At 43.1% G+C, this 14,001-nt stretch overlaps 1 protein-coding gene across 3 annotated transcripts in view; it reads left to right on the forward strand.

Moving 5' to 3' along the window:
• Positions 1–14,001, forward strand: part of DIS3L2 (DIS3 like 3'-5' exoribonuclease 2) — a 445,122-nt gene that overhangs the window by 188,533 nt on the left and 242,588 nt on the right. For all 3 annotated transcript variants that reach the window (XM_077290198.1, XM_077290196.1, XM_077290197.1), the window contains one exon: positions 13,655–13,828. In XM_077290198.1, the coding sequence (XP_077146313.1) occupies positions 13,655–13,828 (174 nt within the window). The remainder of the gene's footprint in view (positions 1–13,654; positions 13,829–14,001) is intronic.

Here is a 14,001-nt window from a genome sequence, read left to right on the forward strand (position 1 = left end):
GGCCAAGTCAGTCACCTGATCTCAACCCAATTGAGCATGCGTGTCACTTGTTAAAGACTAAACTTCAGACAGAAAGGCCCACAAACAAACAGCAACTGAAAACCACTGCAGTGAAGGCCTGACAGAGCATCAAAAAGGAGGAAACACCGCGTCTGGTGATGTCCATGAGTTCAAGACTTCAGGCAGTCATTGCCAACAAAGGGTTTTCAACTAAGTACTAAAAATTAACATTTTATTTAAAATTATTTAATATGTCCAATTACTTTTGTTCCCTTTAAAAACAGGGTGGCACATGTTAAGGAGCTGAAACTCCTAAACCCTTCATCCAATGTTAATGTGGATACCCTCAAATGAAAGCTGAAAGTCTGAACTTCAACTGCATCTGGATTGTTTTGTTTAAAATTCATTGTGGTAATGTCTATAACCAAAATTAGAAAAATGTTGTCTCTGTCCAAATATATATGGTCGTAACTGTAGCTCTAGCTTTAAAGCGTAACCGTGATTTTAATTTCTTTTCATAAATCAGTAGTACACCTGAAAATAAGCAACTTTGTAATATCTTATCAGAGAATATTTGTTACTATGTGTCAAAATTGATAAGCCATTATCAAAATTCTCAATTCTGAGGGAAAATCAGTGAAGACAGACTTTCCCATTACCGAGATAGATGGCAGTTGCTATTAATACAAGTATATGTAGACGGTAAGAGTTAGCGGCAGAGCTCCTCCCTCCTCTTCATCCTCCTATCCAGATAGAATCTCATCCGTAGCAGCTGCCATCTCCTATCTCTGTAATGGGAAAGTCTGTCTTGCCTAATAGATAGCCACAATTTCTTATAAATTGTGTGAAAATGCCTGCTTTGGACATTCCTTATTTAGTTAAGACTAGATGAGCGAACCTGAACTGTATAGTTCCGGGTTTGTGCCGGTCACCTAGTGTCCAATGTTCAGATCCGAACACTGATGTCTCGTGGAAGTCCATTTGTGTTCGGAGTTCGGATGCTGAATAAAGTTTGTTAAAAAGCTGCATCTCAGACAGTCAAAAACTTTTTGACTGTGGGCATTTCCTCAGCTATTACAACCTGCTTTTTCACCCAAGTTAAACATGTTCCTCTACATGCAGGCGTCAAATGGACAAATGGTGAGCCCAGAACAAGTGGAGGCGGGTTTAGATGGCTGAGAATTGCCTCCAGTTCCTTCGCTTTTTCACCCGGTCCCCTGCTGAAAGCGCAGAGTTGGCACCTGCGGTCCATGGGCATCGGTCTTCCACCTCACACCCTTGCAAATCAGCTAAGCAGTATGAGCACCAAGTCATGCAGCAGTCACTTCTGCTTTTTGATGACACCGCTGGCTGTAGTTCTGTGGGCCATCCACCTGGCACTGCCCCAGAAGTGGAAGAGATTGAGTGCACTGATGCCCAGCCACTGGTTCAGTTTGAGGATAAGTATGTGGGAGGGCTTAGTGCACATGGTCAGTAGACCACTGCAGCACATATCTGATGATGAAACACAGGTGCCAATTGCTGTTGCTTTCTGCACTGTGTAGACCAGCAGGGAGGGCAGGGGTGAGCAGTGGGTGGAAGATGATGCTGTGGATGATGAGTTCCTAGACCCCACATGGAGTTAAGGTCATCTGAGTGACCTGTGCAGTTCAAGAGAAGAGGGTGGTGGCCACACTGCCTTTGCACAGCAAAAGAAAGAGCAGGGTGCAAAAGCACAGTAGCCTAACCAGTACGTCAACTGTTACTGCACACTAAAGCTAGGTCACAGGAGCTCCCTGTAATGGTATTTCTTCAGGCAATATGCTGACAAGACACTAGTGGGTTGCACGTTGTGCTGTCAGAGCCTAAAGCGAGGCATAAATGTTCTTAACTTGAGCACCACCTGCATGATGAGGCGTCTGAATTCAGTGCATGAGCTGCAATGCAGTGCACACCTGAAACACAAGGAAAGATCTGAGGCTCCTCCTGTTCTGGTCTGCTGCGGTCTCCACCTTTTGCTCCCGCTCCCAAGCAACAGGGCCACCTGGCTTCTGGAAAAGAGGATTTGATGGCACCGCCACCAGCCGTGTCAGCGAGCATCTCCACACCATCCCATGGAAGCTTTCAGCATTCCATCCCCTAACCACTGGATAGAAAGTATCCCCCTTCCTACCTATGATCCCTGGCCTTTGAAATTCTTCTATTCTGACTGGTGGAGAATACTTTTAAAAAACTTACAGTAATGACTGTCCTACAGTATGTGGTTCCCAGCGACCACTACTTTTTCCAGATGGGCCATACCTGCTGTGCACGAATATGTTGTGGATAAAATCAGTTGTGCACTGCGCAACGCCATAAGTGGCAAGGTACACATAACCAATACGTGGACCAGGTTCCACAGTCTGTAGTTTCCTTACTGCTCACTGAGTAGATGTAGTGCCGGCTGGGCCTGAGGAGGAAAACTTTTTGGCACATATTGTACCACCACTGTGGATTTCTGGATGTTTTTGTCATGTTTCCTCCTCCTGCTACTATGCTTCTTCCACCGCCTCCTCATCCGGTCAGTGTAACACCTGCATGACCAACTTCAGCACAGCCAGGGAGAATGGACAGCTGTTCTGAAACTCATCTGTTTCCGGGCATAATCTCACACCGTGCAGGAGTGTGGATGGTGATCAAACAGACCGATGAGTGATTGGTGACAATGAATCACAAGCTTGGCCTGTTGGTGTACTATAACTGGTGACATCTCGTAGCAGCTCTGGGCCTAGCTGGTTGGTTGCACATCGCTTACCTCCAGGGGAAGCCAGAACCCACTGTATTCAGAGTCTGAACGATCAGTGGAGCTTGGAGGAGAGAGTTCGGACCTGGAGTCATCCTCTTCCTCCTCTGATAAGGATACTTGAGTGGGGTGGGTAGGCCCTGCTTCCCAGCGGGGGATACTGACAAGCTGGATAGAGCCATAAGGTCCATATGGGCATCTCAGATCCTAAGTCAACCAAGTCAGTTAAGGACGTTGTTTTGGTACTTGAGTCAGAGGAAGAGCCGTTCCTTTCCGGTTAATGAGAACATCAAGATGCTCATCAACAAGGAATGGAAGAATCCAGAGAGTAAAGGGCCACTACCGTAATCTTCGAAATGGAGATATCCTATTGAAGAGGAGGAGGCAGGCATATGGGAAAAAAACCAAAGATTGACGTCGCAGTGGCTAAATCCGTAAAAAAATCCTCATTGCCCTTTGAAGACCTGGGGACTCTAAGAGATCTTTTAGACAAGGCTGAACCATTCCTATAGCAGGCATGGGAGTCTTCGGCGGGTTCATTAAAACCGGCGATATCTGCAACCTGCACGGCAAGATCATTGATGGTGTGGCTACAGCAGCTAAGCGACCATCTTAGAGACAGTACCCCTAGGGAAGAGATTCTTGCAGATCTTCCTCTGTTACAGGGAGCAGCTTCCTTCCTGGCCGATGCCTCGGTGGACTCAGGTTAGCAGCAAGGTTAGCAAACGCTGCCCGTAGAGCTCTATGGCTCAAAAACTTGCTGGGGGATGCTCAGTCCAAGACTAGGCTATGCTCCATTCCGTGTGAGGGCAAATATCTTTTTGGTCGGGTGTTGGATGATATTCTTGATAAGGCAGCAGACAAGAAGAAAGGTTTCCCTACTGTATCACGTCCTCAGTTTAAAAGTTCCATTTGGAGGTGAAAATATAGCCGGCGTAGACCACCCAAGGAACAGGGTGACTGGAGAGCTAAGAAGCCAACATACAAGGGTTTCATGTTTGGGGGTTCCTCATCAAGGAACCGAAAATCCACCAAGTGATGGGCTGTTCCAGATGGGAGGAAGGCTGTCCCACTTCCAAACTGCTTGGGAGAAGATCTCTGCCAATGCCTGGGTGCTCAATATAATAAAATTAGGGCTGAAATTAGAATTCACATCTATTCCCAGGCACAGCTTCAAGATCTCATCTCACAGATCCTGGAAGGAACAAAAAGCCCTGGAAGCGGAGCTGCTGTTCTTGCTTCAAAACTGGGTACTAGTGGAGGTGCCCGTTTAGCAGCAGGGAAAGTATTTTATTCTCCCCTGTTTCTGATAAAGAAACCAGACCTATCAATCTGAAAGGCCTCAACAGATTCCTAGTCTACAGACCGTTCAAGATGTAGTCAATAAAGACCGCAATTAAAATCTTATTGTTATGAGTGTCTTAGACCTAAAAGATGCATATTACCATGTCCCCATTCATCAGGAAGACCAGCAATTCCTAATCTGTCCATTGCCAAAAGAATCTGCCAAGATTGTTCTGGAGGTGACGGCACACTTACGGGAAAAGAATGTACTGGTAGTACCATATCTGGATGATTTTTTTAGTGATCAGCAGGACAGAACGCGAATGCAGTGCTCAGCTAAATAACATCCGAAACGCCATGTCCAATCCTGGTTGGATGATATATATCGAGGCTGCAGCCCCTGAAGGTTCAATCCTTGTTCGGACTTGAGACTCAGAAAAACAAATGTCTCCCACCAGAGGTGAAGGACAAGATGATAGCCCTAGTGTCAGCAGTTTTTTGCAACCCAATCACGTCCCTGAGGAAGGCCAAGTCGCTTCTAGGGTCAAAGGCATCATGCATTCCAGCAGTACAGTGGGCCCAATGTCATTCCAGGGCTTTTCAGCAGGATGTCCTAGAAGGGGAAAAGAGGCTGGCTGGTCATCTGGAAGGAAGGATTATGCTTTCCCAGGAATCAGTAGACTCCATGGTCTGGTGGCTGGATCCAGGGAATCTATCGCGCGGCATCCCATGGGTCCCTCCCAATATCAGATGTGATGATGGACGCAAGCACGGATGAATGGGGGGCGCATCTCGGAGACCATATAATGCAAGGGATCTGGTCAGAAAAAGCAGGCAGTTCCTCAAACCTCCGGTGAACTACTAGCGATTAAGCGAGGAAGGAACTCTGACTGCGTTCTTTAAGGGGAGCCATGTCCGAATACTGTCCTCTGTAGCATATATCAATCACCAAGGGGGCACAAGTTCCCGACCTCTAATACGGCTAGCTCAGGAGATTCTCCAGGTGATGGAGGAACATCAGCTTCAGATATCTGAAGGGAAAGAGAATGAGGAAGCAGACTTCTTCAGCCGGGACAACCTTGAGACGGGGGAATGGGAGCTAGATTTATCTATCTTTCACCAGATTCTGAATCTTTGGGGGCAGCCAGAGAGCGATCTTTTTGCCAACATTAAGAACAGGAAGACAAAGAGCTTCTGTTCCCTGAACCCAAGAGAAGGACCATACGCAGTAGATGCACTACAGATCCCATTGGAATTTTCGAATGGCCTACGCATTTCCCCTATTAATGTTGATCCCGGCAGTGCTGAGGAAGTTTTGGGAGGAGGCGGCAGATGTCAACCTCATTGCTCCTTTCTGGCCCAAGAGACCATGGTTCTCTTGGATGAGGAGAATGTCCTTGGCAGATTCCTGGATTCTCCCGGATGTTCTAGGTCTCCTCAGGAAGGGCCCAGTGTCACATCCTCTGAAGTCAGGTACTCGTTTGATGGCATGGATTTTGAGAGCACTGCTAATACAGAGAGGTTTTTCTCCGGCCTTGGTAGCTACTCTGATGCAGAGTAGAAAGCCCATAACGACTAGGATTTATTGTAGAATATGGGCAACATTTTTTGCTTTCTTGCTTTCTCAGGGCAGACTGTTGGGGGTACGGTCCCAATCAGAGAGATCTTAGAATTCCTTCAGAGGGGTATGGAGATGGGCCTGGCCACCAGTACCCTTAAAGTGCAGGTATCTGCCTTCGGATCTCTTTACAACTATAACCTGGCAGCGGATAGGTGGGTGGTCAGGTTCATTAAAGCATGCCAGAGATCTAAGCCTGTGCCAAACCCAAAAATGCCTCCCTGGGATTTAAACTTGGTCTTGGAAGCCTTAACAAAATCACCCTTTGAGCCCATACATGAGGTGCCAGATAAGATACTAGCACTAAAAACGGTAATTCTGGTAGCCCTTGGGGTAGTGATTTGCAGGCCCTATCAATTATTCATCTTTTCATGCCGGTGTTAGAAGATAGGGTGGTGTTGAGGACAGACCCAGCATATCTCCCCCAAATGGCCTCCAGGTTTCATAGGAGTAGGGAGGTAGTCCTTCCCTCCTATACCAAAGACTGCAGAATAACAGGCTTCACACATTAGATGTCAGGATGGTCCTGATACAGTACCTAGACAGAACGAGGCAATGTAGAAAGGATGCTACCTTATTTGTATTATTCCAGGGAAGCAGGAAAGAGTGTAGTGTTACAAGGGGGACCATACCTAGATGGATAAGGGATGCCATTAGCTTAGCCTATAGAAAAGGAATGGTGTGCACTAAGGATAAAGATAAGGCGAGGTGCAGGTGTAGAGGACTAAATCGTCCTAGTACACTAAGGATAAATTTAATACACCGCACACTCTAGGGGTATAATCTGTGACAAACTTAGAATTTATTGAAGTGCTCTAAGTTTATTATTCAACAATGCAGAAGGCGACCAGAAGTCAAACTGACAACGTTTCGACTCCTCCCGAGTCTTTATCATGTGGTCGCTGGAAAGAACAAAACATATATAAGCAACTGTACAGAGAGTATATACAATAAACATTCCATAGTGTAGCACACAAAGCCCGAAATAGGGAAAATAAATACATATATATACATACAAACATAGCATAGCATATAACAGGTATTAAATCCTGTCTCACGTGAAAGAGAGATTATCACTCAGTAGGTAAGACCATGGTTCTGTGTATGCCGAAGATGAACTCATGCAGTTTAGAGGGCGGGGGACCCAAGAAGGTACCAAAGCGAAGATTACCTTAGCAAGGTGAATAAAGGTATAGCATGAATAGTATCCTTGTGGCGCGTAGAGTATCTATAAAGAATAGAAAGTGTTAGTAGGGACCGTATACAAGAAGCCACTTCAGTCTCGATAATGGAAAGGGTTTACCTTATAAAGTATACTAATATTATGTGGGTAGCCTTTTCTTGTTGTACCGCAAATACAATCTGTTTAGGATACATAGGGTAAGGATATACACTCACCGGCCACTTTATTAGGTACACCTGTCCAACTTCTTGTTAACACTTAATTTCTAATCAGCCAATCACATGGCGGCAACTCAGTGCATTTAGGCATGTAGACATGGTCAAGACAATCTCCTGCAGTTCAAACCGAGCATCAGTATGGGGAAGAAAGGTGATTTGAGTGCCTTTGAACGTGGCATGGTTGTTGGTGCCAGAAGGGCTGGTCTGAGTATTTCAGAAACTGCTGATCTACTGGGATTTTCACGCACAACCATCTCTAGGGTTTACAGAGAATGGTCCGAAAAAGAAAAAAAATCCAGTGAGCGGCAGTTCTGTGGGCGGAAATGCCTTGTTGATGCCAGAGGTCAGAGGAGAATGGGCAGACTGGTTCGAGCTGATAGAAAGGCAACAGTGACTCAAATCGCCACCCGTTACAACCAAGGTAGGCCTAAGAGCATCTCTGAACGCACAGTGCGTCGAACTTTGAGGCAGATGGGCTACAGCAGCAGAAGACCACACCGGGTACCACTCCTTTCAGCTAAGAACAGGAAACTGAGGCTACAATTTGTACAAGCTCATCGAAATTGGACAGTAGAAGATTGGAAAAACGTTGCTTGGTCTGATGAGTCTCGATTTCTGCTGCGACATTCGGATGGTAGGGTCAGAATTTGGCGTAAACAACATGAAAGCATGGATCCATCCTGCCTTGTATGGAGCATCTTTGGGATGTGCAGCCGACAAATCTGCGGCAACTGTGTGATGCCATCATGTCAATATGGACCAAAATCTCTGAGGAATGCTTCCAGCACCTTGTTGAATCTATGCCACGAAGAATTGAGGCAGTTCTGAAGGCAAAAGGGGGTCCAACCCGTTACTAGCATGGTGTACCTAATAAAGTGGCCGGTGAGTGTATATAATGTAAGGATATATATAATATGGTAGGACACACAAAACAAGGGACGCTTTAGGTGACGGTATAGGAAGTTACCTGGCAGTGCTGGTAGGCAAGGAAATGGTCTAGTCTTATACAGCGTGCTATTAGCGCAGAACTAGATTTATCTTGTTGCACCGCAGATGGAACCTAATTGCAATGTACAGGGTTAGGGTGTATACAGAGAAGGACGTAAGTGGAGAAGTATATTAAGCAGTACCATGTGATGTTACCTGGAAGTATTTGTAAGCACTGGGGGCGTTAGACTTGTGTGGTATGATATCGGCATGTGGGTAACTCAATCTTGTTGTATCACAGGTAAAATCTGTTATGGAGATATATAATTAAAATGGATAGGGGTAGCAAATAGGGGGCGGCAGTACGGACTATTACCTGACAGTGCTGGTGTGTAAATATCATTTGCTGTAATCAGGCTATATGTGGAGGATCTCTGCAGGAGGATATAAAGTATTGGGTATTAGTCAGATCTCAGGGTGGATGCCCCAGCCAGGGGTATGAGTGATGCAGGCCAACTTATAGCACTTCAATAAATTCTAAGTTTGTCACAGATTATACCTCTAGAGTGTGCGGTGTATTAAATTTATCATTAGCTTAGCCTATACCTCTAGCAGTACACCAGTTCCTGGAAATCTGAAATCCTATTCCACCAGGGCTGTGGCGACCTCCTGGGCTGAGAGCAGAGGTGTCCATCGATGAAATATGTAAGGCAGCCACATGGTCTTGCCCTTCTACCTTCTATAGACACTATTGTCTCAAACTGTCCTCCTGTATTGACCTTCCCTTCCGGAGAAAGTATTGCAAGCGGTGGTCCCTCCCTAGGGTGCTTTAATCTATGTAAATCTCTTAGGTGGTGCTGTCATGGGAGAAGGGGAAAAGAAATCTAAGTTACTAACCGTAAAATCTGTAACTGTAAAATCCCGTTAAGGCTGTGTGCACACGATGCAGAATTAGTGCGGATCTGCAGCGGATTTTTCCGTGCAGAAAATCTGCAGTTCCGCACAGTGATTTACAGTACAATGTAAATCAATTGGGGAAAAAAAAGGCTGTGCTAATGGTGCGGAAAAATCTGCATGAAAACCGCTGCGGAACAAAAGTAGCATGCTACTTTTGTGCGGAACTGCAGCGTTTCTGACCCGTTCCATAATAGAAATCCGCAGGGGTAAAAACCGCAGAAAATCCACATCAAAACCGCACAAAATACGCGGCAAATCCGCACCTGTGGTTTCTACCTGGAGATGCGGATTTTGTGCGGAAAATTCTGCACCCCAATCCGCAACGTGTGCACATAGCCTTACGGTAAGTAACTTCGATTTTTTTTTTTCAGGAATAAAATATTGGATAGCAAATATCAAGGTATCATTTTATTCAACTTTCTATTGCCTGCATTTCTATGTAGATGGCTTAGGAGGGTTGATCCAACTAATATATTCCCTTTAAACCCAAGTTACATTACAAAAATGAATTCTTTTTTTTCACAATAGTTAAAATTGAGTTGCATAAGGCTATGTTCACACTTTGCAGTTTTTGCTGCGGATCCGCAGCGGATTTGCAGCTGCGGATCTGCAGCCGTTTTCCATGCAGGGTACAGTACAATGTTACCCTATGGAAAACAAAAACCGCTGTGCCCACTTTGCGTTTTTCCGCTTGAAAATCAGCGCGGATTTTCTGCGGAAAAAAAGAAGTAGCATGTCAATTCTTTCAGCGGATTCCGCAGCGGTTTTCCAGCTGCACCAATAGGAAAGTGCAGTTGGAAACCCGCAGTGGAATCCGCAGTAGAAACCGCACAAAAAACCGCAGTGAAAACCACCGCGGTTTTGCACTGCGGTTTTTCCAAATCCGCAGCTGAAAAATCCGCAGCAAAAAAAGGATAGTGTGAACAAGCCCAAAAGCTTGTTGGGCATCTTTGCTATGTTTGAAATTGAATGTTAAAATGTAACAAATAGTCAATTTTTTTTTTTTATTCTATGAAGTACCTTGCTGTTTAATTGAAGTGCGGTGTGTCGTGGAGTTTTGCTACATTATTTTTATCTACTAAAGTTTGAGAGAGTCATAGAGTATGGCAGTGTAGCTATGACATAGTTGAATTTTGAAGGTGGCCACTCTCAAAAAAAAAAAAAAAAAAGAAAAAAAAAAAAACAACAACAACAAAAAAAACCTGGTAGGGTATTGTTTTTCCTTGTCTGTTCCTTATATCTAGCCTGACGGGAATAATTTGCTTAGCCACATGATGTAGCAGATATTTTTAAGTATTTCTATCATGCTGGATGGTATTTGTGGAACATATGAGATATAAGAGTTGTGTCCTCAGGAAAATGTTATATTTGATAGAGCTGGGTGAGGCCGTAGTAAACTAGATCATGACATACAGATCCTTCTCTCACGCCTGTAATTTTCTCGACAAGCTTTTGTTTGGGCAGGAATGTTATGTTTTATTCCCCCAAGTTAAGAAGGTATGAAATCACATTTTTGTTTCATCGTGCAAGCCCATGGCAAACTTTATGTAAACTGCCGACACGCTGTCCAGGTTTCCCTGGTCTCATTGTCAAATCTCAGCTTTTCAAAGACCTAAGAGATAAATAAGTCTCAACTAGTCCATCAGCCTTTTCTAGCTTTATAAACTTATGCACTCAATGTGATCTCTCTTAAAATAACACTTTATGTTTATGTAACTCCTTTCAGAAATATAGCACTTTTCAGTTATGCTCCAGTGATGGGAGGGTAAAAAGCGGTTAAATCTTCAACTAATATGATGTGATTATCGATTTGTTACATTTTGACATTTGACATTCATCGCTTTCCAAACGTATCAGAGATGCCTAACCAGCTTTATACTGCTCGCTTTTAATTATTGTATAATAAAAATTATAACATTTTCTAATTTAACATGGGGTTAAAGAGAATCGGTCAGTAGAATGAACCCTCCTAAGCACTTTATATGGGACTGCAGGTCATAGAAAGTTGAGTCAAATTAAACTTTTTAAACTAATTTTTTACATTTTATTAAATTTTACAGTCAGAAATAAGACAAAATAATCACAATTTTACTTACAAATTAGGGGATCTAAAATTATACTTTGATATTTATCATCCGATGTATTATTTCCTAGAAAACCACATTTTTCTTAAAGAACCACTCCCATCAACATTTTTAATTGTTTTAATGTTACAATCATCATGTAGCACTGTGTACTTACAATTTCTAATTTTGCCCTTCTACCCAGCTAATTCTTCTCTTTTTGACATTAGGTCTATGACATAACATGATTAGAAACTGACTAGCTGCATCCTTTTAAGCTCTATGTAGTAACAGGAAGCCTTTTTCCCTGCATGAATCATGAGTGTCATGGGTCACTGCAAAAGTCTGTGGAGGGGGGAGAAGAGGGAGCATCCAAGTCATGACTTTAAGAGGAGGATGACTCATTAAGGGAAAAGAGACTTCCTCTTCCTACATAGAGCTTAAGCGGATTTAGCTAGTCTGTTTTTAATCACGTGGTCATAGACCTAATAAAAAAGAGAATTAACTGTGTAGAAGGGCAAAATGGGCAGTTGTCAGTACATCATGCCATATAATAATTCCTATATATTAAGAGGTTAAAAACTTTGATGGGAGTACTTGTTTAATATGTAAATGAGCCAATAAGATTTTTGGGCCGGACATTGATGTCCCTGAGAATCTGCTCTCATTTTAAATGATAGGGAGAGTTACCAATGTGAGACATGTAGCTCAGAAGAGCAGATGGTGAGTCACATGTCTCACACAGGTACTTACCACTTTAATTTTAAAATATCCTCCTCAAGTAGAGTCTCGGGGAGATCTATGTCCGGCCAATAGATTGTAATGGCTCATTTATATATTGAGAAAATTGTGGATTACTCTGGAATATAACTTTGGATCTCGGATATCAAAATATAATTTTATTCAGATTCCTATCACCTACTTGTCTTTATAGACAGATTAGGAGGGTTGATTCTACGGACAAATTCTCCTTAAGTTATTCATCCCGTTTTTAACCTTTTTTTTAATCTAATAATTTTTATTGAAAAACCACATTACCTTGTCCATTGTCCAAAATGTGACAAAGCACAAACACTAATAAGGAGTGCAGAATTACTTTATGCACTATGCATAATACAGATACCACTGATGCATATCAGATCTCAAAAAGGGGAACACCCACAAATGGACAAGAAAAATCACAGGGAAAACTCCACTATAGATAAATCCTACAAACAAGCTACGGAGTATAAAACACCCTCCAGAACGATAGTAAAAAGATAACAAATTTTATTTATGGATAAACATATACAAAGGTAACAACAAATATTAACAGACAAGGTACACGTTTTAGCACAAGTATGGCGGACCAACCACACTGAAAATAGCACCTGGGGCTCAGAACAGACAGAGACTGATGTCTATTGGGAACATGTTACTCAATAAATAACTGTTGATTGTAATTATAAAGTGCATAGTGCTCTACATGAGTAGCCATGGACCCAATACCACCATTCATCTTCAATCATAAATCAACCATAATTGTAAAAGTATTAGACAGTTCTGTCATTCTTACCCACAAATAAGTCAGTGCCAGTGTGTGTCCGGCGGCCCCGACGCGCGTTTCGCGTGAGCTTCCTCGGGGGGACAATTGTGCTAAAACGTGTACCTTGTCTGTTAATATTTGTTGTTACCTTTGTATATGTTTATCCATAAATAAAATTTGTTATCTTTTTATTATTGTTCTGGAGGGTGTTTTATACTCCGTAGCTTGTTTGTAGGATTTATGCACTATGCATGTAGCAATACAATGTGAATTTACGGCTTACCAGAGAATTTGGGTTAAAAGGGTTATTTGGCACCTCTTGCATCAAGAAGTGAGCAGTGGCGTTGTCAACACATACCTGTCGGGATGCAGTCTTGTTGGCACCATTCCCCTTCCGATGAGGGCTGCTTAGTAACCCCTTAAATACATCAATGCATTTGATTTTGCATAGGAATATATCCATTCACTGATGGTGTGCTGAGATCTTGTAGTAATTAGTTTATAAACGCTCACCTAGGTTTTTATAACTTTACACTGATTTGTATTATGCAATGAATAAAGGTATTTCCTGTGTGCTAAAATTGTGTGTGTGCCCCAAGCAGCTCTGAACTGGAGAGCTATTAAGGCGTGCATTTATTTCTAAGGCCTTGTTCAGACGAGCTTATAATTTAACTGTGTGCATAATGGACCGCAGACTGGTTCATTATAGCCTGTGCACATGGTTTATTTTAAACACATATACTGATGCTGTGGTCTGCGTGGAAAATATTGCAGCATGAGCACTGTTCTGTTCCATTTAATGGACCATAGTAATGCATGAAGGTAAAGCCAGACCTGGCATCCATCCACAATCTGTGACAGCGACTGACCTGTTTGTCTTAGTCCAGGCGAATCTATTCAAGGAGAGCTTTTCCCAAGGTGAGATATTTCCAGTTATCTGATATTGTCAATGATGCCAACTATACTACTCCTGTTTGGACTTTATAAGAACCCATAGAAATGGGAACACCTTAATTGTTCTGCTTGCCTTAATTGTATTATACCAATGCTAAGTATCTAATGGTGATTACCTTTTCTAGCATTCATGTTCTTTCTTCCCCTACTTGCTTTGGCTTCAGGAAGCTGATGAAGAGCCTTGGACAGGCTGGTGAGATTGAACCAGAGTCAGAAGGAATATTAACTGAATATGGAGTAGACTTCTCTGAATTCTCCAATAATGTGCTGAAGTGTTTGCCTCAAAATCTGCCTTGGACTATACCTAAAGAGGAGCTGGAAAAGAGGAGAGATTTGAGGTAGGTCGAAATGTGTTCATTTTGGGAGATTTGATATTTATTTTAGGTGGTCCTGCGTTCCCAACCAAAACTTCAAGACCTCTTAAAAACAAGCCGCTCAGGAGACAAAAGCGCCTCGCGCCTGCCTGGGCGTGCACACAGTGAGTATGGCTGTAGTAGCTAGTTATAGGCTT

Source organism: Ranitomeya variabilis, chromosome 2 (assembly GCF_051348905.1).
Source record: "Ranitomeya variabilis isolate aRanVar5 chromosome 2, aRanVar5.hap1, whole genome shotgun sequence".
Taxonomy (NCBI): Eukaryota; Metazoa; Chordata; class Amphibia; order Anura; family Dendrobatidae; genus Ranitomeya; species Ranitomeya variabilis.